This window comes from Mustela putorius, unplaced genomic scaffold (assembly GCF_011764305.1).
Source record: "Mustela putorius furo isolate JIRA1106 unplaced genomic scaffold, ASM1176430v1.1 tig00000873_pilon_pilon_pilon, whole genome shotgun sequence".
Lineage (NCBI taxonomy): Eukaryota > Metazoa > Chordata > Mammalia > Carnivora > Mustelidae > Mustela > Mustela putorius.
The window spans coordinates 4,152,346-4,179,927 of NW_025421504.1; the positions used below are offsets into that span (position 1 = coordinate 4,152,346).

The 27,582-nt window shown below is 62.8% G+C and overlaps 1 protein-coding gene across 4 annotated transcripts in view; it reads right to left on the reverse strand.

Annotated features, from left to right (window-relative positions):
* The window catches only part of SEPTIN9 (septin 9), a 144,403-nt gene that overhangs the window by 62,379 nt on the left and 54,442 nt on the right, over positions 1-27,582 (reverse strand). For 2 of the 4 annotated variants that reach the window (XM_004748818.3, XM_004748819.3), the window contains one exon: positions 5,431-6,072. In XM_004748818.3, coding sequence (XP_004748875.2) covers positions 5,431-6,072 — 642 coding nt within the window. Of the gene's footprint in view, positions 1-5,430; positions 6,073-22,412; positions 22,606-24,901; positions 25,106-27,582 lie in introns of those variants that run through there. The other 2 variants (XM_045085829.1, XM_004748817.3) reach the window with 2 other exon arrangements.

The window sequence follows — 27,582 nt, forward strand, 5'->3', positions numbered from 1 at the left end:
AAAAAAAAGAAAGAAAGAAAGAAAAGAAGCGTTTAGCTCCACACAGAGGAAATCCTGCCGGCCAAGGGCCCAGGGCTCGGTGAGGTACGACCCCACTGCTCTGCTTGCTTGATCACACACAAATGAGTCCCTCAGCATTTATCAAGCTCCTGCTGTATGCCATGTGCTGGAGGAAATGTCACCAGGGAGTTCATGGCCCAGTGTCAGGCCCAGCGTGGACCCTAGTTAGAGGGGTGTCCTATAAACAGGGCGGGGGGTGTCTCGGGAGGCTTTGCAGAGCCTGGGCCTTTCCTCCCCAACCGCACAGTGGTCACCCTCTCACCCGCCTCCCCACTCGGGGCCTGGCACATTCCCGCGCATGTCACTGGCCAGCCCCCCTCCCCCTTCACACTCAGTACACACCTGACTCTCTCTGCCGCCTCTGCCAGCCCCCTCCATCCCCGCATCCCTGCCGGGGGCCCCAAGAGCCCCGTGCTTGCAGCCCTCCATGTGCCCCGCAGAGCTGACACCTTCTCCCTTCTGCCTCAGCCCCTAATGCAGGCCTGGGGCACCCGGCACCCGGGTCCTCCCGGGAAGGAAGGCAGGTGCCCCCTGTGTGCGCAGACACCGCGCCCAACGCCACAAGCTTGGGGAGCCCGCGGCCCCTGCCTCAATGTTCCGCCCCCAGCCAAGACCATTTCTAGACGCTTAGTCAGAGAGAAACCCTACTGAGACACCTAGCGAGTCCGCCTCCCCCCAATTCACACCCACCATCCCCAGCCACGCCCAGCCGCCCCGGGGGACAGGGTTCCCACCCCACCTCCTCAGGACAGAGGCCCCAACCGCTCTCGTGGGACAGATCAAGAAACTGAGGCTGGGGGCAGGTGAAGGGATGGCTCAGAACCAGCAGGCCTGTGGGGCGGAACCAGGACCGGGGCAAGAACTCAGCGGGAGCCGGTCCAGGGCGCTGGGATCCCCACCCTGCCCAGGCAGCCCCCGCCTCCCCCAGGGCTCCCAATTAGCATCCCGAGATGGCAAAGCAGCAGCCCAGGGACTGAGCAGCCTCTGCCCGCCTTATAAGGCAGCCTCGGGGGAAACTTGGCCGTTGTCAGCCACGGAGCCAGAGGTGGGTGGTTCCCAGGGGGAGCAGAGCCAGCAGCTCACGGCGTGCAGACATGGTTCTGGGTCCCGGGGCCCAGCCCCACCCAGAGCCACCCGTGCAGGGGCAGCGGGAAGGCAGGGACCTGGGCGAGGGGACAAGGCCGTACTCAACCAGAGCCTGAGAGAAGCGGGGACGACCAAAAGGTGACAAAGAGGGTTGGGGGCCAGGGTCAGGGGTCAGGGGGTCAGCAGCCTCAGAAAACACAGACCCCAACATGCCAGGATGGAGGTCAGACCTGTGGGTTCTTGGTTGACCAGGAAAGGATCTGCTTGGTCCCTGCAAGGTCCCGTGGGGATCCTGGGGTCCCTGTGTCTGCCTGCAGGGGCCACAAAAAGCCATCGCACCTCTCCAACCCTACATCTGGGTTAGTCAAACCCGTTTTTAAAAGAATCAAACCACCAAAACAAACAAACAAACCCTGAAAAAAAAGCAAACAACAGCTTTACCTTTAAATATCCCAGAACCTAGTGGGGGGCATGGAGGGAATTCTAAGAAACACCGAGCAAATGCTGGGAGTGGGTATCGCTGGCTATAGGTGAACTGTAGATTCTAGCTCCTAGATTTTCTGAATTTGAAAGAAAAGGTATTGCTAAGAAACTATTTTCACGTTAGAAGTTTAGCGGAGGAGGGGCACTGGGAGGCTCCAGCCTTTGGCCGGAGTCATGATCCCAGGGTCCTGGGATCCAGCTCCCTCTGCCCCTCACCCTGCACAAGCTCGTGCAAGCACACACCTCTCTCTGTCACCGAAATAAATAAAATATTTATAAAAAGAAAAAAAGGAAAAAGAAATCTAGCATAGGAAAAATTTTTCTTGCAACACAATCAACATTCCAAACCAAACACAAGATACCACACACACAAACATACATGCGCACACACACACGCACACGCACACATACACGCATAGGCAAAAAGACACAGGAGTCAAAAAAAGTGAGGCTACTTTTGGCTAGTAAGAGGGCTTTAGGGAAGAGGTGCCATTTGAGCCGGGCTCTGAAGGATGCATAGGAGTTCAAAAAGCAGTGCGGTGTAAAGGAAGAAAGTCAGGGGTCAGGGGTGGTCAGGAGATCAGAGGTGAGAAAAGTGGGCCTATGGAGGCTGTGACAAAACCAGAGCAGGAAGAGCCCAGGGAGCAGGGGTGAATCCACTGTGGAGGGCCCCACAGAAGCGGAAAAGGAAGACTCTTGGATGCAGATTTCATCAGTGCTGTGCCGTAGGGGGCTCCATCTGGGAGCAACTCGGCTGCGGTCCCCGAGACCCTGTCCTGCACCAGCCCAGAAGGCAGAGGAGACACAGAGTTCCTGCCCTCCCGGATCCTTTACCCCTACGATGCAGCTGGCCTTGGGTGCCAGGGACAGCGTGCCCACGGGGGGGGGGGGCAGTCGGGGTGGGGCGCATCTGTGAGGGGGCGGAAGGGGATGGGAGAGCTAGTGGAGCAGGAAAGACGGATGCAAAGCGAGGCTGAGGAACAACCTGAGGGTCCCTGAGGACAACCTGAGGGTCTGTGGCTGGATGGACAAGACAGGCTGTGACCAGAGGAGGGGCAGGGGCAGGGGAGAAGATGCAGCCTCCGAGCAGGGGGCCCCCGGATGCTGCTGAGACAGATTCCAGAACCACACCTCCATGGGGGAGGCCCTGCCCACCACTGGGCTTGCCCGGGACTCTAAGACTGGACATCCAAGGCCCAGGCCATCAGGGCCAAGTCCTCCGGCCCACAGTGGGCACGGCTTCCTTCTCCTCACCCGACGCCTAACCCCGCCTTACTCGGGGGCTCAAGGACCAGAGTCACCCGCAGTGCTGCCCGAAGGGAACAGAATCCCCCCCAACTGAGTCATCTGAGCCCCCCACTTCCTCCAGCGCCCCCCTCATCGCCCCACCAGCATCCCGCCCCTCGGCAGCCATCTAACCAGATCTGTCCAGCCTGAAGGTTCTCAACCTGTGAGCACGGGTCTTAGAGAGCCCCTTCCCCACCCAGCCGATGAGACGCAGCAGGTCACGGCACAAGCTTGTGCTCCTTGGCAGGATAGCCCCCGGAGCCCTGTCTGCTGGGCCCACCAGCTGCTTTCGGAGGGGCACCAGGGCTGCTGACTGCAGAGCTCTGGCGCTGGGTTTGTGTTAAACATTCTTCCATGGAGAAACTCTATAGTTTCTCTGAGCTCCAGGGTCCCGGGCACCTCGGGACAGCTGCCTCAGCTCCCCTTCTTGGCCTGGTTAAATCCTACTTTCTCCAAGGCTGGCTCACAGGGCTTGGGCTCTGGGAAGACCTCCACTGCCCCCCTGATGGCTCCTGGTGGCGGTAGCCAGCCTGGCTAGCCCCAGCAGCCCCGGCTCCCAGCATAGTCTCTGGGCCAAGTGGGGCCCGAGCCACATCAGTGCTGGAGAAAGACATTCTTGCACTTCTGAGGCCGTGCCCCGCCTGTCCTGCTGACCCAGGGCAGTACCACCCTGGGCAGACCCCCTCCTGCCCCTCTCCCAGAGCCAGACCGCCTCCTCACACATCCAGCATAGGCCACCATCAAGATCTGGACACAGACGGGGGCACCAACACCTCACCCCCAGGAGGGGGTCATACCTGGTGGCAAAGGCCCTGGTCAACAGAAGACCCCTCCCCACACACTGGACATGCCTTCATGCCAGCACCACAGCATCTGAGTGGGTGGGCGTGGCTCTGCAGGGTCATGTCTGGGGAGACAGGAAAGTGGGCTGAGGCCCAGCACTGCAGGCAACGCGGAGTCTCGGCCCGTACCCCCATCCCCAGCTGCTCCCACCAAAGCGTGAGGAGCACGCGGAGCCTCCATCCAATGCGCCGCCCCGTCCAACGCCAAAAGCCATCCCGGTCCCTAAGCCCGTGGAGCACGAGAAAACTTGCATTCACAAAGGAAAACCAAGAAAAACTGAAAACAGGATGCAGACGGGCTAGCATGCACCCACGTTCACAGCATCGTTCCTAATAGCCGAGGAGCAGCAGCAAGATGGGGTCCACCCACACGATGGGCTAGTAGCTCAGCCGTAGAAAGTACAGAAGTGCCAACACGTGCGACACTGCAGATGGCCAGCAAGGACACAGTGCTCGGCGAAGTCGGCCAGACACAGAAGGACGAACACGGTCGGATCCCACGTCCAGGAGGTTTGCGGGGACGGAAGGTAGATGACCGGGCGGGGGGTGCCCAGGGCTGGCGGAGCGGGGCGGGGAGTTATGCTTGCTGGGGAAACAGCTTCAGCTGGGGAAGGTTCTGGAGGCAGATGGCAGAGTCGGCTGTGTGACGGCGTGAGTGGGCTCGATGCCGCTAAGCCGCTCACTTCACGACAGCTCAAGTAGTCAATTCACGCTACGTTTATTTTACCAAAATGAAAAGTAATAATCAAAAGCCTAGAATGTTCTGTTTATCCGACCCAAAGAATACTTACTGGACGTTTACTGGGTCCTGTGCTTGGAAAGGGTTTGCAGCCCTGCCGGTTCCTGACCGCTGAGGGGCACAGAACACCGTGTCCCAAGGCCAGATGTTCCCAAGCAGGCCCCAGCGAGCTCCAACTTCCCACGGAAGCACAACTCCAAGTTTGGGCCCTTGGAGGACAGCAGCACCCAAGCCCCTGGCTTCCCTCCCTCACTGGAGGAGAACCCCATGCGGAGCTGCGCGCAAGTATCACGGGGCTCCCTGGCCCAAGGACCCCTTCCCAGCGGCCCCAAGAATCAGGGCACAGAGATCAGGCGTTCTTGTTTCCCAGGCCTCCGGTCACGACCCTCCCTCCCTAAGAGCTGGAGGAGGACCCTCCAGGACAAAACCTCGGGAGGGAACGAACTCCCTCCTGCCACGCACGGCAGCCCACAGTCCCTCCTGAGCAGGAGCCTGCCTCCCCGTGGCCCGGGAACCAGCAGCACGTGAGAGCCCATCCTTGGGTCCAAACCCATTCTACCCATGTCCCGACGAGAGCCTGCCGCTGCCCCATTTCCCAAACTTTGGGATCCCTGCCATTCGCAACTCTCCCAGCAGAAGCTCTACACCATGGTGCATTCTGACCAGTACAGGGGGCCCCTTGAGCCCCCAAGATTCTGCCTGAAGTCCAACACAAGCCAAGCTTCTGCCGCATTCTGGTCCAACCCCCACGCACGGAAAAGGCCGCCAGTGCCCCCGTCGGGCTTGGGACCCCTGCCCTGGTGTATTCTTGGCCCCCCCGGAATCCTGTCTCCACCACCTGCTACCCATCCCTCCCCCCACAGCCAGACTCCAGGCGAAGCCAGCTCCCACCCCCACGCACCGGAGCACAGAGGACACGCTTTTGCTACTCACCCTCTTGGCTCTTCGGGAGGGCCTCGACCACGGGGGGCTGGGGCTTGGGCTCCAGCCGGCTCTGCAGCTGAGACACCAAGGCGTGTTCTGAATTCTCCAGGGTCTGGGGTGGGAGCGGGGAGGCTGGCCCCTCGGCCGGTTTGGGCACCTGGATCTCGACCCTCTTGGGGGCCGCATCCACAGCAGGAGCTGTGGGCATCTCGGGGATCTTGGAGGCAGGGCTCTCCATCCTCCTGTGGGCTGACTCCTGGGGCTTGACTATGGTGATCTCCGTCCTCCGAGGGGCAGGCTCCGGTGTCTTGTGGCCCAGCGCCTCCGCTCGTTTGAGCCCGAAGCGGGACGGCCCGGCAGCGCCGGCGCTCTCCACCTGCTTGGACGAGATGTCGATGGAGATCTCTGTGCGCCGGGACACGGGCTCGGCCTTAGGCCCTGAGAGCTCGACCCTCCGCAGGGCAGCCTTGGGGGATCGCTGGCTGAGGGAGTCTACATGGCGGGCTGCGGGCTCGGAGTTCTTCACCCCCAGGTCCTGGAACTTCTGGGTGGAGCTGGCCACAGTGGCCCGGAGCACGGGGGTCTGGACCCTCCGGTGCGGAGTGGAGTTGGGCGTCTCGGCCTCCTCGACCTCAAAAGATCTCTTCAGGGCTGGAAAATAGAGAGGGGGGATGTGAGGATCGGGCGGTTGGGGAACACGCTGCTAAGGTAGTGGGCAGGGGTGCTGGGCAAGGGGCCTGGGAGACTCCCGCAACCTCTTGGGAAGAAAGGGAACAGCCCCACTGTCCTAGGGGACCCGGGCACCAGCAATCGCGCCCACTGGAGGAGAGGGAGCAAGAAGGCTGGAGTCTGCAGGACACCAGCCTCTCTGTCCCCCATGGCCACGGTGTCCACATGCCAACCATGTTTTCTATAAAGATGTTCTGGCTCAAGGGGAGCTTTGATGTCTTCCTTGTCGTCCTTCACTTGTCCTCACCTCCACCCAACACAGACACCACCAGACAGCAACTGGGCAGGGCAGTGCGGGCAGGGAGGGGGTGTCCTCAGTCACACCAGCCACAGCCATAACCTGCAGAATCGTGACGGCAAGGACACCACCGCAACCCGCCACCAACAGCGGCACGGAAGCCCTAACACAGGCACCGGGTTTACTGTGTACATTGATGCCTTCCGCGACCCTTTGCTATAAACACTGCCGTTAGCTCCCAGTAGAGATGGGGGAACTGAGGCCCCAATGCTTAGGAAATGTGCCAAAAGGTAAGGAGATAGAGCAGCGGGGCCAGAAGACGCGTCTGTCCAGCTGCGAGGCCCGGGGTTCCGTCCGCTTGGCTGTCCCGTTTCAGATGGCGTAACGGAGCCTTGGCATGGTCCGCAGCAGCCCACTCTCTCTGTCCTCACCCCTGGCTGCATCGGATCCCGCACTCGGCTACCTGCCCCAGCCAGACCTCGGCCCCCGGGGGGGAACCTGGCCATCTGACTCCCACTATGCAGCCCCATGCTCCTGCCCGGCCACCCGCCACCTCCGCCAAGACCTGTTCTAAGGCCAGGGGACAATGCCTGGGAAGCCACCAGCCATCCCCACAGTCCTGGGAGCTACCCTCCCAACAAGAACCAGTCGCTCCCGTTACCACGATCAGAGCAGGAAGGGCCCACGTGGCAGGAACACTTGCCCGCGTCTTCCCGGCCCGGCCCCCAGCAGGCTCGGCAGCCCATAGTGTCTCTCCTACCCCTCGCCCCACCTCGCCAACACAGCTCCCTGAGCCCGGATTTCCTGGGACCCCACGAAGCTCCTCCCTGGGCCCCCAGCTGGCCTGGGTCCCAACAACGACAATCTGGGGCCATTCTCACCGCCGTTCCCCCAACCCTGTGTCTTCCCTCCGCCAATTTCCAGCATAGTCTTGTCTCTTCCCAGGGACGGTGTTTCCTCCAGAGACCAGGGCCGGGCAGGTGGCTGAGTGGGTGGGTGGCCTGGGAAGCACGTGCTCATAAGCACAGATAGAGCGAGAGAGCGAAGGACGCCCTCGTCCCCAGCGTCTGGCTGCCGTGCTCCCCCACCGCAGCACCCAGCCACACCGCTCTCCGCCCTGGGCACACCTCCTTCTCGGGACACAAAGGGCACAAAATCCCAAGTTGCAAAGCTCAGCCATCCCAGAGGTCCCGCGGGGACAGACATGTCACTGGTCCGAGGAACCTAGCCGATCACTGAGCGCTCTGTCCGGGGATCTGCCTCCCGCTCAGCTCTGCTGCCACCGGGCGACCCGGGCTCCCCACGCGCCCCACGTGGCCAGAGCTTCAGACTCGGCCGGAGAATCTGGAAATCTGCTTTCCTGTCTGGGCCATCCGATCTGTGTATGCGGGCGCAGAGGAAAACCACGCTCTTCAAACACAGAGCGGGTCAAACGGAATCCCACCCAGGTTGCAACTGGCCTGGGGCCCCAGTGAGTGACCTCCGGTAGAGAGCGTGGCCAAGGGCACTGGGGTCCCGTGCCGGGTGGCAGGGGTGTGTCTGAGATGCCACAGCTCTTCCCGGGGGTCTAGCCCCTAAGAGAACCACGGGGTGCAAACTGCTCGTTCCAAAGGTGGCTGAGGTGACAAAGGACGGGCCAGAGTGTCTTAAACTGGACAGAAGTCCAGAGCTGAACACCTGGAATCGGGACCTTTGGGGTTCCCTGGGGCCTCAAGACATCTGGTCCACCCCCCGCCTTGAGAGCACTGTCCAAACTGCCCCCCCAAATGTCTGTGAGCTCCCTAGAGGAGGGGTCTGCACTCCCCCCACCTCAGCACAGGCATTTCCAGTTGTCCCTGGGGTTAATCTCTGGGGCCCGAGATGGAGAACAGGAATCAGGTGGGGGGGGCCTTTGCCCAGGTTTGCCCCAGAACGGGATGACCTCCGCGGGAAGCCCACTGGAGGTGTGAGAATAAATTTCTCTGTGAGAAACTGTGAGAATAAATTTCCATGGTTTGAGCCCCATAGTCCGTGCTAATTTCTTACGGCTGCCCCAAGAAGTGACCACAGGGACCGCTGGAGAGCTGAGACCTCTGGGCTCTCCCGATGGTGCTGCCACCTCGTCCTGCACCCCAGCCCACCCCCACCCCCATCAGGGACCCAGGAGAAAAAGCCACCTCCTTTTCCTCTTCTGGAATCACACAAACCCTAGATGGTAGGAGCCATCGTCGGGAGTGACCCCGCTCCAGATTTACACTGGGAAATTTGGTGATGGAACAAGGTCATCTTTCAGGGCAGGCTTCCCAAGGGACGCCCTGTACAAAGCTGCCTCCCCACGGAGGATGTCCTGACACAGGCAGCACCCAGCTGGGAAAAATTAGCAGACTGCCCTGAAGCTTCCTGCCTTGGAATCCTAAAAACACAGTCTGGGTCCCAGGCACACACATACAGTCCCCCGTCCTTGGGAGCCTCTCCACCAGCTCCAAGGGAGACAGGTGTGACGTCCCCCAGTGGCAGGTCCCTCTCCCCTTCCCATTGTCGGGGAGGGAGCGATCCTGCCATCCATCCCCACGGGGCAGGAGGCGCCCCCGCCCCCCTGCTTACACAGTTCCCAAAACAAGACTGCTCCCTTTCTCCCTCTTCGGTATTCAAGTCCCCCCCAAGGCCAGGCTCAAACCTCAGCTGCTCCCTAAGGCCCCCCCGCCAATGGGCACCAGGAGCCTGGAGATGGTGGTCCGTGCACCTTGGCCTGCTGCTGGGAATTCACCCCCAGGAAATAATCCGAAGCAGATTTACACATGGGGACGTTCGCATCAGCGTTAAAACAGCAAACACTGGAAACAATCCGGGTTTACGTAGATGTTCTAAACCCATATGCCGAAGTCCTGCGCAGTCATCAAAATCACGGTTTTGCAGATGAGAGATGTTGAGAATATCAAGTAAAAATAGCAGACACGTGCCCAGATCAGGCTGCGTCGCACACACACACACGTGTGGTGCACACGCACGCTCGCGGAGGACGCCCGCTCTGGAGGGGGCTCTCGTGGGGGCTTTTCTCCACAAGGCCTCCTGCCTTTTCCCAGCACGCCTGCCCCACGTGTGGGCGGCTTAACACTTTCAGGAAGTAAGACCATCAACACTGTTTTTAAAAAACAGCCCTTGCTGCGAACAGGGGAGGCTGTGGGTCATCACACGCCGGCCCAGCCCCACTCCTCCTGCCCCGAAGCCCAGCCCTCTCCAGCCCACTAACCACCTCCAGGCCCGGCCGGCGCAGAGGCCGGGCCGCCTCTCCAGATGCTCGGGCGTCCGTGCCCGTGGGGGTCGAGGCAGGAGCAGCCCGGATCTGGGCCTGTTTAAGGAGGAATGCGGGGCACACAAGGAGCCATTGTGCAGGCCCCTTCCGACCACAGGCTGCGGCGAAGCTTTCCCGCTTCCGGGTGCACAGAGCAGCCCGTGTGGGGAGGGGGCATCGGGGCGATCATGGAGCCCTGATCCAGCGGGGGGGGGGGGGGGGGGACAAATGTTATGCAAGGAATGTCAGAGAACAAGGTCAACCCTCAAACCCGAACCCAACTCCCAGGGGCCAGAGCGCTGGGGACGCCATGGATCGTTGGGTCCCGTTCTGGGCTCCGGCCCCAGGACCGTCGCCCCGGCCAAGGGAGCCTCTTCAAGGTAGTGGTGGAGCAGGTTCTGTCCCTGAACCGGTGGCCACCCAGAAGCCCCGGCCGCGGCCCAGGGAACCAGGCAGGGAGTACTGCCCTCGTCCCTGACCCGAGCCTGTAGGGCAAGGCCACAGGGAAACGCCACCCCGGAGGTGACAGCTCGGCATCAGGACACCCAGGGCTAGCCGAGAAGCCCTGGTTCTCCTGTGGGGGCCGGGCCCTGGCAGAGGCCCCTGGCTCTGGGTCAAGAACTTCAGCGGAGCCTTGGGGAAGGACAGAACGGGGTCTCGCCGCAGGGCAGAGGGCCCGGGTCGCCGTACTGTGCGGGACCGACAGCGCTCACGCAGACTGTCACATCAGGGCCTTGGGGAGAAGGAGCCCACAGGGAGTGCACGACCTCCGTCATCGCGGAGTCTCTGCTTCCTCGGCTGTCCTCCTGCGGCTGTGACAGGATGACGCGATGGTGCCTGTGACCTAACCATCCCTGTTGATCACGTGTGCACTGTGGGTGGGTGTGTGTGCACGCAGGCACGTGGGGTGCGGTCCCCCCATGTGCTGCCAAGGCTGCAGGGCCCTTACCAATGTCCCGCAGCCCGAGGGCCTGTCCTGGTGGCCTCCTGGTGCCCATGCCCAGAAGGCAGGATGGGGTTAACACCGCTCTCCTGGCCGGCAGCCTTTAGGCAGTAAATGGAGGGCAAATACCCCAGCTGTCCCCCTTGGGACAACTCTGGGGTGCACGTGGCAGGGTCCCCCAGCACCCCCAGTGGGAACCACCTGCCTAACATGTGCTTGGGGCTGCCCCCTGCAGGCCATGCCCTGCCCGGCCTCCTCTGCCAGGAAGGCACCTGGGATTACCCCCACTTGGACCCCGGTCTCGGGAGCCGCCTCCAGGCACCTGGTGGAGGGGAGACGGCGAAGGGGGCACGTGGGGAAGGGGAGAGGAGTGTGTCCTCAGGAAGCCAGCCAGGCCAAAAGGAAAAGTCAGGGTTACAGCAGCCCAGGAAATGAACACGGAAGAGAAGGGGAGCTCTTGCAACCGCCGTGGCCACCTTCTGCAGATGCTGAAGCCACCTCCCGCCATTTCTCCCCTGCTCTGAGAAGGGGAACACGGGTTCCCTGGAATCGTCTGGCCTGGGGAGAAGGAGCCCCTCCTCCTGTATGAGGCCAGCGGCTCACCCCGGGCCCCTCCTGCTGCTTGCTCTCCCTCCCCGGCCTCAGAGCCTCGCTGACGTCCCCCTGGGGCCAGGGCCCATGCATCCCGCCCACCTAGGACATCCCAGCTCACACCTGCTGTCCCAGTGTCACCAGAGAGGACACCTGTTCGCTCCCAACACCGTGCCCCTTGGGGCAGAAAGTTCTCTGGACGGCCTCCCTTCGGAGGGCTCATGACTGGTTTCACCCCTCCTCCACCAGGCAGGGGCCTTGGGGTGACAGCTGTCCAGTCCGGGAGACCCAGCAGGCAGCCGGGGACAGCCGTGGAGCAACTCCTCCTGCGGGAAATCTCTCTACACGGAGCAGAATGATGACACAGGGGCATGGGGCCTCTTCTCCCGGAGGAAGGCCTCTCCGTGCACGCTCCTGCCATCTAGGCCAGTACCCCCTGTCCCCCTGGGCCCGGTGACACCAATGGCATTCCAGGCAGGTCTAAAAGTCCTCTAAGACGCTGGACCACCTTTCTATCTTGACTAAAGTTACAGGAACACGTGCACACGCAAACGATTCTTGCAGACGGCGGGCGCTGCAAACCAGACCTTGCTCTCAAACCCAGGGAGCGCAGAGCCAGGGGACCCAGCGGAGCAGATGAGATAGGGCAAGAATGTCCTGCCCCGGGGTGGGGAGAGGGGACGCCAGAGCTCCCTGGGCGGAGGAGGGGCCCAGCCTGGAGGCGGGGAGCGGACACATGACCTCTCAGGCCTCCTCGGGTCAAAGGTTCTCAAATAAATGGCAGCCGGGGAGGGCAGGAGGGAGCCCCGGGGAGGAGACCAACTTCAAAACCCGAAAACCACGGGCCACAGCTTCCAGGGCCTCAGAGGTCACAGAGCCCAGAGCCCTTCAGCCCCGTAACCTTCCCACGCACCCCAGACATCCTGCAGGGGTCTCCAGGGGGTCCTGTCCCAAAAAGAGACCGAGCTGCTGGTTCCAGGTCAGAGCATGGCCCCTCTCCCCGCAAGACGGTCCCCGCCACGGACTCAGCCCTCCCCCCTCCTTTCTACCCGCACCTTCCAACCGCCCACCGCTCCCCCAAACACACCTTCCTCCCAACCCGCAGGCCCACGGAGGCCCCCAAGTGCTACCTGGGATGCAGTGCTGGCCCGGCAGCCCCTGACCACAGAGCAAGGACAGTCCACGAAAATCACTCTGCAAACAAGCCCTCCCGCAGGGCCCGGCCGTACCCCTGGGAGCGTCTCTCCCGTGAGCCACCCGCGCCGCAGACCAAGACCCTCGCCGCACCGAAGACATCTGGGTTCCACGGGGGAGGCCGAGCTGCCGGACGACGGTCAGGGCGGGGGGGCCAGCAGCCTAGGGGTGCTACTCCTCTGTTCACGGCGCTCAGCCCAGCAACCTGGCACCCAGGGGAGCTGGCTGTTCCCAATCTGCTGGGGTGGAGGAACCCCCTCCCCTTCCTCAACTCGCTGACTACTGGTGGAGATGGTAAATGTGCTTTAAAAAAGAAAATGAAGGAAAAAACCCCAGCTCACTACCAGGAGCCACCCAGCCCAGGTGGAGCCCTCCATTAATCACGCAGGCAGTTGAGGGACGCCAGGGGGACAGATGGAGCCCTCGGGGCGGGTGGTAAGCGGGTGCTGCCCAGGCCAATGGGAGCTGCGGCCTAATTACAGGGGACGGTGACCCCAGGGAGCAGGGGTCAGGCGCCGGTCAGAGTGGCACCCAGGAGTCCAGCTGCTCCCCAGGCCTCCGGAGGAATGGCGGGGGGCGGAGGGGGGAGGGCGCAGCCACCACAAAGCCCTACCTGCGCTAACACGGGCTTGTGGGTTCACGCTCTGTCACACAGAGCGGGGAGCGGACTTGGTCTCTATCCTCGAGGACAGGAGGGGTCTGGAAGGGGAGGGGCACAGCAAATGAAAAGAAGAGGTGAGTCCACAGCGTGGAAGAGACCAGAGCTGGACACTGAGAAGATTCTGGAAGGGGCCCCCGGGAGCAGGGAGCACTCTCCCGGGGGGGGTGGGGTGGGGGGTGCTGAGTCAGGCAGCCTCCAGGGCCCCTCCTGCTCCGGGCCTCACTGGGCTCTCACCAGGGACGGCAAGCTCCTGGTCAACTCTACACATGCATCAAGAACGTGGGGAGACCCCTGGGCAGGTCCAGCAGGCAGGCCATGGGCAGCGGTTCGGGAGGATGGCAGACGGGACACCACACGCTCCTGATGCCTGGACACGGACGGCCCTTGGGGCCTGATCTCCGGCTCCCCACCCACCCATCCCACAGCAAGCCTAGACCACTGTGCTGCCCTTCAGATGGGTCACTGGTGGGCTGAAGAGGGGTCCCCAAAAGGCACGTCTGTGTCCCAGCCCCCAGGACCCATGAAGGGGGACCTGATTTGGAAATAAGGTCTTTGCAGATGTGACTAAAAATCTCAAGATGTGGTCACTGTGGGTACTGGGTAGGTCCTCAAATTCATACTGAGTGCGCTCCTAAGAGACAGGAGAGATCCCGCTCCGGGCAGAGCAGGCCCCAGCATGCCCAGGCAGCTGGCACGGGACCCTGCGGGATGTCCTCCCTTTGCTGCCTCTGGGGCAGGTGGTGCGTGACCCACATCTACCTGCCTGCTGGGCTGCGAGTGGGCCAAGAAATGACCCCCTCCAGGGCCGCACCCCATAAAGAGACACCCCTCCATTCTGCTTCTGGCCTGCAGGAGCAGGAGAAACAGAAGCGTGGCCTACAGCGAGCTCTAAATCCTGTGCCAGAGCCCCTGGCAGACCACAGCCACTGCCCAAAAGAGAGAATTTTAGCTCCACTGTCAACCAGCAGCTCAGTGTGGGAAGGGCAGGGGCAGTTCCACTGAACCCGGGGCTGGGAAGGCGGCCTGGGCTGCACAGATGACCCCTGAGGCCTCAGTGTCCTGGTGACAGACCTGGAAAAGGGCAGGCTGAAGAGTCCCTTCCAGCTCCGGCACCCGAGGACCCGAGGACCATTCTGAAGTCGGCCACCAGCTCCGGCCACTCTGCTGCTCCCGGACCGACCAGCCAACTCCACCATCAGCAGAGCCAGAGGGGCCCGGCCGGGGACAGACAGGGAGGGCCAGCCCACCTCCTCCCCAGGGCTGAGGTTGAGGACTGAGGCGTGGCTACATTCCTCTGGGGCCAAAACCACAGCTGGCAGCTATGCCGGTGAAGCTGGCCTTCCCTCAACCCAGCGGCCCAACCGGGAGCAGGAGAAGCCAGTGGGCACCCATCTTGCGAGCCACCGTGGGAGACGGTATGGAGTGATTTTTTTCTTTTTGATAATAACTTGCAGAGGTAACAACATCCATCGCTCTTTTCCTGACCCTAAAAACAATTCATAGACAATGTCGAAAATTGGCCAGACACAAAGGAAACAGAAGAAAAGAACATCGATAAACCCATGACCCAGAGAACCACGGTCAATATCTTGGCCAAGGTCCTTCCAATCCTCCTGCTGCGCACATCTGTGTGTGTGTCTCGTGGGCAGGCTCGTGCAGGGGCACGCTCTGAGCAGCACACGGGTCAAATCCCTACTCATTCCAGCACCACGCTCTGAATTCTTTTGTACTTGCAAGGTCCTGGTATCTGATCATTCTCCATGCAGACCTCGGTCAGAATCGTTTCTGGAGCTTATTAAGAAGTCAACTGCCAGTCCTGGCCTCCTGGAGGTTCTGAGTCAGGAGGGCTGGGTGGGCCTCGTGCCCCAGCGTGCATCACAGGGGAAGGGGAGGGACCTTACAAGCTTCCTCTCTACCACCGCCCCCTGCTGAGAATCCTGCAAAAATCTTAAGAACCAACCATCAGGGCGCCCACTGCCCACTCCTCCCCACAGCCGGTCACCCTCCTGGGGACAGGAGTAAAGCACGCTGGTGTTTGCTGTGCCCCCTTCCAAATTCCTCCATTGAATGCTACCCCGGTGTGATGGTATGAGGCCGCGGGGCCTTTGCATGTGCTCAGGATGTGGGAGCGGACCCCTGGGGAACAGATCAGTGTCCCTGTAAGAGAGCCCTCCACCCGGTGAGGACACGGGGAAGACGGCCGTCTGTGAGCACGGACCTGGCAGCATGGTGATCCTGGATCCCCAGCCTCCGGAATGGCAAGAGATGGACGCACGGTTTAAGTCCCCACCCTTGGGCTTTCACGACAGAGGCCCAAACAGACCAGCACAGTCCCCATCTCCACCAGGGCCTCGGACACTGCCTGGCACGTCCTACACAAACCCACAAAGGCCCATCACTCTGAATTTCTACCAGCCGATGTCGCAGAGTGCTTACTGTAGGCCGGGCACGGCTCTGAGGCCCATTCAATCCTCGTGGTCACACCAAGACCCAGCAACTTTATTCCCCCCCAGTTTCACCAATGATGGACAGCCAAGGCCCGGAGAAGCAAGCAACTGGCCCAGCATCCAGGCAGGGCGCCAGGGAAGCCAGACTCCAGCCAGCATGCTAATCGGCACACCACCACCACCACTCTGACTCCAAACCCCACCAGCCCCCATCCCAAGAGCCACACCCTCAAGGGGGGAGAGCGCCTGCCAGCCCCCCACGGGCACTGCACTGAGCCCCCAAACCCTCACCACCTCTCCCAAGCTCCCCCTCACCCTGTAACGTGGGCACTAGGAATCCCATCTCACAGGAAGCGGTCACAGAGCTGCAGGGCAGCGAGGCCAGGACTGGAGGAGGGGCGCCCCCCACCCCAGCCCAGACTGCCGGCTCTAGACGCCCAGCTGTCCCATCTTCCGCTGATGTGTGGCCTGGGATTTCCATCACAGCCTGGCAGGGTCAGCCCGTGGGTAGGGTGGTGCCAGGGAGGGCCAGAGGACGGGACTCAGCAGTAGGGAACGCTGGCGCAGAGGCAGGTACAGGTCAGGAGGGCCTGGGTCGGCCGTCCAGGGTGGCCTGGGGCCAGGGGTGACCCGAGTGAGCCTCAGCAGCCCGTCCACCTTGCTGGACTCGGGGAAGCCTGGAAGACTGAGTGTAGGAAGTGCCCAGCCCCCAGTGCCGGGCATGTAGTAGGCGCTGGATAAAGGAGATGGTTATGGAAACTAACAAGAAACGGGCACGGTCAGAGGAAGTGCCTGTGAGCAAAGGGGGAACAGCTGGAAGGGCCGGGACTTGGGTCAGAAACAAAGAATGCGGCAGGGCGGGAAGGAGGGACAGAGGGAGCCCGACAGCCGGCTCTGGGACAGCTGTTTGCCGGAGCCTGGCTTCATCACCTAAGTATTAGGAGAGAGGTACATATCTGAGTGCAGGGCAGGGGAGGACTTCCTCCCTCACCAGGGTCCCCGTCCCCCGGCTGCCCCGAGACTCCGTGTCCCCCAGGGCCAGGGGCTGTGGTGGGGACAGCCACCCAGGAGGGAGAGGACGCGACTCCACCTCCCTCCTCCGAAGACGCGAACGAATGACGGCCTTCCCCCATCTCGCTCCCGAGGGGCCCCAGCCCTGCCAAGGCTTTCTCTCGCAGCTTCGCAGAAAAGCCAAGCAGGCCTCCCTGAGGGTTTGTGGAGCAGGACTCCGACAAAGCTCGCCACCCAGCCTGCGCCCCTGTGAGGCGAACGACTCAGCTACCTCGCTGCTCCCAGCGGGATCCCTCACCACCCACGTCCCTCGTGGCTCACCCAGCCTCCTGACCAGGAGCAAAGACGGAGCCCGGGTCCTCCTTGTGAGCACGGCCCCGAGGGCACCCCCGTCCCATGCCAGCACCTCTGCCAGGTGTGGGCACCACAGGATCCCCCAAACTATGAGCTGGGAGAATCACAAGAGAAGCCGGCCCAGCGCCCTGTGCCTGGAGACCCTACCTGGTGACCTCCCACCCGGGACTCTGGTGACATCCTCCTTCCTCCAGGAAGCCTTCCTGAACCTACCCCTCTCTTGGGCTCACGCCTGGACCCCCAGAACCTAGAACAAAAAGGGCGCCCGCAGACAGCTGTTGAATCAAAGGAATGAGCCAACGGCTTCTCCCACCCCATAGATCCTACCCCCCGCCCCGCCACCCACCCCAGCACTTCTCAAGCTGAAGGAAAGCCAAAACCCAGCCCCTTCCCAGAGCGTGCCTTCCCCTGACTTTTTATTGGGGACAGGAGGCAGGGGACAGCAGAGAAGACCACCCCTCCATGCCTGGCTAGGAGCCAAGAAAACTTGTATGCTTTTACTGTAGATAATCTCGGTCTCCAGGGGACATGGGGCAGGGGCCCAGCCTACCACTCACAGGGAAACTGCCCACCCACATGGAAAGGAGGCCCAAATATCCCGGCTCAGAACCAACTGCCTGCACGGAGGGAGGGAGCCAACCCAGACCCAGAATGAGACCCTGCCTGGGACAGTATAGAAATCCACCAGGTTGCTGCCCACCAACGGTCAGAGCAACAAACATCTCCAGGTCAGTGTCTGGGGGAGGGGAGACGGCCTGGGAGGGGGCAGACGGCCAGGTGGCCCATACTGGAGACATCTCTCTCTTCCCACCAAAAAGAATGATGCTGTCTGTTGCCTAACCTCCCACGGGCAGAGAGGGGGCGGTCTGTGGCCCAGGTGGCTCCCTTCCTCAATTCCAGGGGATCCTCAGCTGTAGCCTCCCATGGGGAGGTGCCAGGACCCCCAGACCCTGCCCCAGGGAACAGCCTAAAGCCTATCAGCAAAGGGAGCCCACGCTCCTCGAAGGGCCAGGGAAGGCTGTGGCCTTGGCTAGGAGACCAGATACACAATCATCAAAAAAGACCTGACAAGGCCTGCAAAAGAGCTCTGTGTTCCAGCCCCTCCTTGGAAAACTGAGGAAGTGGGGCCCAGAGGGGAAGGAACCCCCCCTTAATCCAAATAAGCCCCAGGCTGCAAACCCCCACCTCCCCATGCTCCCCCCCCATTTGTACCCAGGGAACAATCATTAAACCCCAGCCAGCCAGATGGGCCCTTGGAGACCAAAGGAGGAGTGGAAAGGCCAGGAGGTGGGGGTGAGGTCGCCGCTCTGCTTCCCCTTCCCCATTTCCCCTGGCTTTCCCAGGAGGCTGTTCCAAGTGTTTGAAGGCAAAGGCTCCCCACCTTCGGGCCAGGGCACAGGAAGCTCTAAGCCATGGGTGGGGAGCACACGTTTATGCATTAAGGCCAGCGCCCTGGGTTTTCTGGATTTTGCAACTTGGCCCAGGGGAGGGAGAGGGCCAGAGTCCGTAGAGGCTCACCCTCCAGGGAAGGGCTATTAAACTCAGGAACATGGGAAAGAGACGAAGACAAGGAAAAACACCAAAGGCAAGCAAGAAAAGAAGTAGGCTAGAGCCTCCTGCCAGGCTCGCCAGCCCTGGTTCCTGAGAGAGCCCTGGGCTGGGCGTGGGCACTCCACAGACATCAGACATCAGAGCCGTCCTCTCGTCCCTCCGCCTGAATTTCTGGGCACTGGCAGCACTTTTAAAAATGACAACAAGCTTGGGAGCTTCCAGAACGTCTCCTGGTCCAGGCTGACCGGAGTCTCCAGGATCTGTCCCAACCGAATGACACAGCCCCAGCCCAGAACTGCCCCCAGGCGCCAGGGGTGTCTAGGGGCCCGTGGCTGGGTCTGTTTGGCTGGAGATTACAAATCCTCAGGCTTCTGGGACCATGTTCCAGAGAGTTCCGGACCGTTTGGTCTCATTAGCAACTCAGAGAGCCTCCAAATTTGGGAAAAACAGAGAGGGCTTTGGAAAGAAAGCCACCGTTTGACCATTCCTCCTCAGTGCCTTTGAAAGCACAAAAGCTCGTTTCCTGACTGAGTCTCGGGGATGAATAAAAAAAAAAAAAAATGAAATCTCCCGGGGCCTCCACCCTCTGAAGAATCTCCCACGGGAGCCCCCCGCGGACCTGCCCCTCACCACCCCCCCATTCTGCACACCCCAGCCCCATCTTTGAGGATACTCAGCACGTAGCCCACTGTTCCGGCCACAGAACAGTGAGCAAAGGGGGCTCTGAGCCCAGCACGAAGGCCTTGGTCTAGCCAGGCAGGCAGGTGGGACTCCTTCCTGGGTTTTGGGGCCACCACGGGTCCCTGAGTCTGGTCCCCAGGTCCTTGCTGCCAAACCAGGGTACACTCCTATCTGCACCCCAAGGACTCTTCCGAGCAGCAAACTGGCCCCACAACAGGGTTGCCAGGCCGGTAAACCCAGCATGGTGCCAGTGATGGTCCCGACTGGACTGAGGGGGTCCTGGAGGTCAGATCTCTGACTGGGACCTCCCACGACCTCTAGGCACTCCAGGAGAGAGAGGACAAGGGAGTCCTGCTCTGCTTGGCCAGCGTCTGTGGCCCACAGCACCAAGTGGCAGGCTGAGGCCACCGGCATGGGGCAGAGAAATCCCTGACTCCAGTGGGGCAGGCCCACCATCTGCCATCCATGTGGCCCTTGGTGTCACTGCGTCACACATGGGCCACCGTGTCACTGCCCCCACCGGCAAGATGGCCACCTCCGGAAGTGTGGCCTGAGCAAGTGCCCCCGACGTGCCAGACACCGGGCTGGCTGTGCCCACGACTGGCGCTGGAAGCCTGAGCTCCAGGCAGGGAAGCTCCAGAGCCCCCACCCCCTGCCCAGGTTCCCTGGGCCCTTGGCAGGCAGGGGGGGCAGAGCGCACAGGCTCCCGGGGCCCAGGCAGGGCACCTGGCTTGCCCCTGCTGCCCCCTCGTCTCTAAGCTCACAGCCCACACACATGGAGGACTTGCCAAAGGGCCGCTGGACCAGGAGGCAGCCCCATGTGTCCACCGTCCCCTGACCCAGGCTCCCGCCTCACTCACCTTTCAGGGAGGTGGGCCGCCTGAGCCCACCACCCGACTTCAGTCAGGCCGTCCAGCGCCAGCCCGTGGCCCCACATCGCTGATGCTCTGGGTTGGGGAATGGCAGGGGAGGTGGGGTGACCTCTCCAGGGAAGCAGCCCCACAGCCCTCATGAGCCCAGCTCTGCCGTGACAGGGACAGGTCTGTGGCACCTCGGGAGAACTCTGCCAGGCTGGGGGACTGGGGGGTCCTTTGGCTTGGCCGGCAGCCTGAGCATCTGCTGACCTCAGAGGGGGCCCGGGAGCTCCGCAGAAGCTACAAACCTCACTGTCAGCCTCACCCAGGGTGAACACACAGGGCCTTGCCTGTGGCCCTGGAACACCTTCCATCCCCCAGACCCCGACATCTCCGCGTCTGCCCGTGGCCACCCATCCCTTGCAAACACTCCCCCAACTCCACGAGTGGCAACAGCACCCCCCCACCCGCCCTCCCAGGAGCAGGCCCTGTGCTCGGTGCTGCCAGCCACATCCACCTAAATCCCAGGACAATCCTTGCAGAGAGGGTCAACTCTGGCTCGAGCTCAGAGACTTCCCGTGCGCCACACAGTGTTCAATGGCAGCGGGCTCACCCTCCTGAGCCCTGCACCAAGGGGGCTCTCGGCTGCCCCAGCCCTCAGCTTCTGGAAGGCCCTCCCGCTCTGGAAGCAAGCTCTGCCCACCTGCCTTGGTCCAAACCCTCCCGGAGATCCCTGTCCTCCAGAAGCCCTTCCAGATGGACACCCTGCAGCGTGAGACAGGCCCCCACCTCCCCGGCCCAGGTGGGACACTCTGCCCAGGATCCCACGACACAGGTGCTCCTGCCACCCCGAGCATGCACCCCAGCTGTCCTACCTGCACCGAAGCCCAGGCTGTGCTCGGTCCCCTGCTCAGGCCACCCAGAGCACCGGGCCCCTGCTGTGGGGGCAGCTGGATCCTAAGGAAGCTGCCCCGTCATCACTGCGGAAGAGGCATCAGCCGAATCCCCAAGGCCCGGCTCCTCCAGTCTGGCCGAGGGACCTCACCACCGTCTGGCTTCCCCCTCCTGCCTCCAAGGTGCCACCAACAGGGAGGAAGTACTCCCGGGGCTCTGCGTGTGGCTGAAAAGCAGGAGGCATCACTCGAGAGGCCCACTGGCATTAATTAGGGACAAGTCTGTACCCATCACCAAGCAACAGGCCTTGTCCTTCTGGGAGGAACGGGGGCCCTGCATCTAGCAGGCGAGGGAGCGCCCGTCCCAGAGGTGTCTGGGCTCCCAGATGAGTGGGCTTGTCTGTGTGGCCCCATCCCTGCCCCCAGGAGACCCGCTCCCTGCCCCCGACCCCAGGCCCACCAGCCTGCTCTCTGGGGCGCAGAGCCTCCAGGACCCCTCTAGAAGGGTCCTCCAAACAGACAGCAGAGGGTCTGGAAGAACAGGCAACACCTGTATGCAACAGAGCTCAGGTGTGGGACCGGAGTGCCGAGGTTCTGGGCCAGACGGCGTTCCCACACACATCAAGGACTTTCAGGATTCTTTCACCGCAGGCAAACAGGGTTCCAGCAAACAGCGCCGAGGAAGGCAGGCCCGCAGCTGGCACTTGGAAGGGCTTTGTTACACAAAGACCAGACTTGTAATAGCCTTTGCGATAACAGATCTGGCCTGCTCTTACCCAAGAACACGCCGTCCAACGGCTCCATGCCTGCACCGACCAGGGGTGGGATCAGGGAAGGAGTCATCTGTCCCAGGCCCATCTTCCCAGGGGGTATGGGGGGGGGGAATCAAAACTCTAAAAAATTCAAATGAGCAAAAATACAAAACTCTCTTCTCTCCCCTACACAAGGATTCGCCACAGAGCCCCAAGGTCATCCTTCAAGGGAAGGCCAAGGCCAGTGTGGGACGTTCAGGCCCATCAAGACCACTGCCACCCTCTCAATGCCTGGTGGGAGATGTGAACCTGACAGACCCCCATGCCTCCCCGACGATGGGACAGAGCCAAAACAAGAACAGCGCCCCCCAAGGCAGGGGACAGATGTGCCCAGGAGTGGGGCATTGGTAGATCCATCCACACACCCACACACACATCCACCTGGGGCAGCTTCCTGTCGGCCCTGCAGGGCCGCGCAGCTCCGGCTGGGACACCCACCCTGCACCCCACCCCAGGTGCCTTCCCCTCTGCCCCGCAGGGCATGCCACCCTGACCTGGATACTCCCATTTGCTCCAAACCTCCCAAGACCCCCAGGGAGGGCCCTCTGGGCCCCTGCAGGGTTCCACTCTGCGAGCACTGCAAACCGCCCCCAACAACGCTGTGGCTGGGAACCTGCCGGGCTTTGGTGGTGGCCCGGGGGTGGGGGGGCGCTTCTGTTCCACAACAGTGAGTACACACGTCACCAGGCCCCAGGACTCTGGGGGTACAGCAGCAGCTGTGAGGCTGGCCGGCTCCTTCCTAACCCTTTTTTTCGTCCTACCTTTCAGAAACCTGGAGAAACCCCACGGACCCAGACCAGAGCTCCTCCAACTCTGCTCTCGACACTCCGGCTGCCGCCCCAGCAGAGTCCCAACCCCGGGCAGGCGCGCCTGGCCTGGTCCTCTGCTCCGCTCCAACTGGCCCCTCCCTGTGCCCCATTCTCCCGTGGACCAGCTCATTCCGGCCTCCCCCGCTTCTGCCTGCTGCGCGGGACCTGCGTGCTTCCCCCTCCCTCCTGCAATTGATTCCGACTTTCCTAAGTTCTGCCTCCTCCATGGTGACCTTTCTCTGCCTGGGCCCTGCCACACTGTATCTGTCACCGCAGCTTTGGGTCACGCCCTGTCCTCCCTTGCGGACGGCCCCTTCCCCACCTCTGAACAATCCAGGCCCAGCACCCAACACCCAATACCCAACTCCACCCCGAGCTCCTGGGGCACGTCAGGGAGGCCCTTCCGGTCCCTGAGCTGGATGAGCAGGGCCCTTACACACCCTTCCAGCCAAAAGCCTGGGGGGGGCTCGAACCCCCGACCTGTTGCCCTTCAGGACCCTTTCAGCTTGTCAGAGCACACAACAGAGCGACTGGCGACCACAGGGAACTAGAGGGTCCCAAAGAGTGAGAAATCTCCCCCTGGAGTCACAAGGCTGCCCACTGTCGCACCAAGCTGGTCTCAATGCGGCCATTGTCTCAGACCAAATGAGAGGGTCAAGAAGCCGCCTGGGAGAGCGGGTGGAGGCGGCCAGCATCTCCAGATGGGGCCCGCTGGGGTCAGGATGGAGTTACACACGGGGACCTGGAAGCAGAGGTGCGAACAGGGCCGGCTACAGGACCACGCCATCCCCAAATCTCCACTCCCCCTCCTGCCTCAGGGCTACCCCGGAATCCTGTTCTTCCCACCTCCCAACCCCGGCTTCCCGCAGGACGCTTCCGGGCCAGGGACTGCAGGCCAAGCTTGCTGGCACGGGCCCCAGGGAGGGTGTGACACAGCGCGCGACCTGGAGAGGGCAGTCGCCTCCAGCCCCGCGGGTTTTCGCACTGGGACACTTTGGAGAGGAGAGGCCCCGAGAGCAACTGTGGGAGTCTCAAAAGAGAGCCACACGGGGCCCGCAGAAGGCGAAACACAACGAAGGAGACGCAGGGACACTCCAGCAGAAGCACGTTACCCAAAAGGTCCCAAGAGCAGAGCAGAAGCCGTCACAGTCCTGCAGACCACAGCCTCCCTTGTTTGGCGCTCAGGGTCACAATCACAGAAGTGCAGCCGCCAGCAAGCCAGGCGACCGCAGGCCCGTCCCCTGCCTGGGTGTGCCGGCGCACTAGACCCCAAACACTCTCGTCTCTTCACACCCCTGCCTGGGCCAGCCTATGCCCAGCCCAGAATCACGGCTGCCCCGGCTCTGCTTGGGATCCAGCCAGACTCTGGTCCCCAGAAGGCCCCAGAGATGCTGCCGACCCCAGCAGACCATGTGTGCCTCAGAGCTCAGGGACACACACATCCTGTGTGTGGGGACGGGGGTGGGGGCGTGGGGGTGTTAGAGGACCTCCTGGCTCGGCCTGGCACCTGGACACCTAAAACTTCTTCCAGCCTAGCAGCCCCAAGGCCAGGCCCACCAGACGGCTCGGCCCAAGGCTGCCTGGGAGCCCCCTGCAGGGGCGGGGGCTCCAGGTCCCAGCAGAGGCAGGCCCGCCCCTCAGAATTCCGGGCCCAGAAGCGCAGCGTACTATTGTGTGCGCTTCCCTCCCGACCGCTTTATTTACTCCCCAGGACGCCAGGACCAAAAGCCACGGGCCGCCGCGAGGGCGCACGAAGGCGCGCGCACACACACGCACACACACGCACACACAGGGCTGGGGAGCCCGGCGCACTCGGAGGGAAGAGCCCCCAAGTCCCGGCACACTCCGTAAACCCCGAAGGGGGGAGGGGACCCAAACGCGCTCCCCACCCGCACGCAGGCCCCTCCTCCCCCGCGCCGCCCGACTCCGGGAGACGGAAGGGGGTGTCCCCGGGCTTGGACTGGGGGGCCAAAGGGCGCCCCCCTCTAGACCCCACCGGCCCCGAGCCGTGTCCGCTCAGCGGCCTCCCCGGCGAGGATTCGGCTCGGTCCGGCCCCGAAACGGGTGTGGGGGAGGGCGGCCGCGCTCCGGGCAGGACGCAGAGGCGGGTGACCCGCTCCCCGCCCCGCCGCAGGGCCGCGGGGGCCCGAGGGCCGACGGGCAGCGCCGCAGGGAGGGGAACGAGCGACGGCCCCGAGAGAGCAGCGAGCCCCGGCCAGTACCGCGGGCGCCCCGCGAGCCCTCGAGGGGGCTGTCGCCGTTCGGCAAATACAATAAAAGGAAGGAAGCCGGGAGGCAGCGCGGGAGCCGCCGAGGCGCGCGGGCCCCCGAACCGGGTCCTCCACGTAGGCGGCGCGGGACAAGGGGCGCGCGGCGGGAGGGCGCCCCTTCGGGGGGTCCCGCCCGCCCCTCCTCGCGCCCGCGGCGCGCCCGGCACCCACCTTCGAAGTCCGAGATGATCCCGTCCAGCTGCGCGTTGACCGCGGGGTCGGACATGGTGGCTGGCGGGCGGGGCGGCGCGGCGCGCGGAGGGCGGCGGCGAGGAAGCGCCCCGGCGGCCCGGGCCCTGCGCCCGCGCTCCCGCCGAGCAGAGCTGGCCGCCGAGCCCCTCGGCCCCCGGGCTCCGCTGAATGAATGGGGGAGGCGGGCGGGCGCCGGGCCTCGGCTCCCCGCGCCCCCGCCCCGCCCCGCCCCCGCCGCCCGAGCGGATCAGGTTCCCGCACCCGGCCCGGCCTCCCCGGCTCGCACTGGCTGCTCCGCCCGCCCGTCAAGGCCCGGGCCTGGGGGTGGGGTGGGGGGGCGGGTGCTGGGGCCCGCGCCGCCGCCGCCGCCGCCGCCGCCTCCGCGGGGACAGGCCGAGTCCTGGGCGCCCGACCCGGCGCCCCGCTCCTCCCCGCCTGGCCCGCGCCGGGGGACGGCGACCGACGCGGCTCGGCCCCTCCCCCCCGGACGCCCCGCCGCGGCCAGATGTGGGCGGATGTGGGGGCCGGGCGGCGGCGCGGGGGCGGCGCCGAATGTGGGGGGGAGAGATTCCTCCCCTTCCCTGGGGCGCAGGGTTCCTCCAGCGGGAGGTTTTATTTACGCAGCCAAACAAAGTTCACCGCCGCCGCCGCCGCCGCCTGCGCGCGCTCAGCGCCTGCAAGGGTTAAGCGCCCGAGCTGGCGGGCCGCGGGACCCCCGCCTGTGGGCCGGGAGCCGCGGAGCGAGGGGCGAGCGCCGGAGTCACATGGCCCGGGGGCGGGGGGGGGCCCTCCAGCGACTCCCCCCACCCACACCCGTATACCCCCGGGGTCCCTTGCTGCACCCTCTGAGCCAGGTGACAGAAAAAGTGCCAGCAAGGAGCAAGGAAGGAGCACCCCTACCCGAACAGCCAGCGGAATGTGCCACCCGCAGCTTCCACAATAAGGTGGGGGGGGGCTGCTTGGTGGCAGCGGGCGTCAACCTCGGCCTTTCCCCCTGTAAGGCGGCGATGTTTGAAGGAAGGAGTTCGGAATGGGGAGAAGGGGGGCTTGCCGTCTCCCCTGTACCTCGGGCCTGGTCTTGCCCTCCAAGACAGCCGTTTCTACAGGTGCCCATGGGTTGGCAAACACTGATTAAATTCTGTCATCTACAAGGGAGGCAGGCAGGTCCTCCAGGCTGGGTTGGAACCGTCGAAGCAAAAGGACCGAGCCCCCAGGAAGGGCTCTCCAGGGCTGGCCCCCACAGCGGAGGGGCCTTCCTGTCCCTTCCGGGGCTCGTCAGTTAGGCTGTCTGCTCTGGCCCGCTGTCCCGCTCATTACCTTAGACCCAGAACATCTGCCCCAAATCAGGCCCTCAAGCCCAGTGAGAGTCCCCGGCAGGGACTAGACCCTCCTGGTGAGGCTGGCAGGAGCTGGAGGGCTGTCCTGGGTCTCAGGTTGATGACTGCCACTCCCCTCTCAGCCTCCACACCCCTAGTCTGGAAAGATCCCGAAAGGGCAGGGGATGCAGAGGCCTGACTGACATCCCAGTCCCTCCCCATCTCTTCTGAGAACACAGGGTTGGGTGGCTTTATCAAGCAGCTGAAACCGAGTACTTTCTTTAAAAAAAAAAAAAAAGTGGTCACTCCCTCCCTCATGCTTTGGATATTTTGAACTATTTTCAACTAAGTGAGTTTGTGGACATGGAACTGCAAAACCACAGACACTTCGGATGCGCACACACCCTCCTCTGCCTGGAGCCCGGGTTTCAGCCAGGGAGTCAGCGCTGCCATCGCGGGCACCCCAACAGCCTTTCCAGCGGCCCCGGCACATCCTGCTGCAAAGCCAGCACCGGGCCTGCTGAACAGCCAAGCTCTCTGGGCCACCTGTTCCGCCCAGTACTGGGCAGCTGGGTGGTCCACTGCCCCTGCAAAGAGGCCTAACTACACAGGCCCCTGGGAAGGTGCTGGTCCATGGCATAATTCTCCCGTGTGCTTATACAAAGCCCCTGGGGAGTGCAGACACACCCATGCGATTGTTCCAAAGAGCTGGCCTGGAGCTCCCCCAGATTAGCATAGAGTCAGCTTCTATGCATTCTTCGTGTCCCCTTCTTAGAGCTGAACAGATGTGTGCTTATCTCCTCGGGGAGCCCAGCCCTGGTGCACGCCTCCTCGCCAAAGGCTCCCCTGTGGGAACCCAAAGGACAATGGGCAGGAGGGAGCCAACTTCCACGGCCAGAAAGTGCCCATCCGGTCCACACCCCTGCCTTCGGCTTAACCACCACGGGCCACCGCTGCCCCTGGGCCTTGACACCTCCAGGTAAGGAGCGGTCCCCAAGCTCCCTCGGGAAACCATACCCAGCACTTGGCCACACTCCCAGCCAGGAAGTTCACCCTTGTATCTAACCAACTGCTCTAATTGTACATCATTTATTTCCTCCTTTTTGTCTGTCTTCAGAGGCGATGGCAAACAGCTGAGCACCACCCTTCACATAATAATCACCTTCTCCAAACCCGAAAACAATCTGGCCGTGCTCCGGCCTTCACTTTCCCCGCAGAAATCCTGCACCCAGTTCTGTCTCAGCCCGACCTTCCATCACCTCCGATGGCTCCGTCCAGTCTGCAAAGTAGGCCTTATGGGGAGGTGAGGGGTTCCCAGCCCCCTTCTCAGGGCAGAACAGTCAG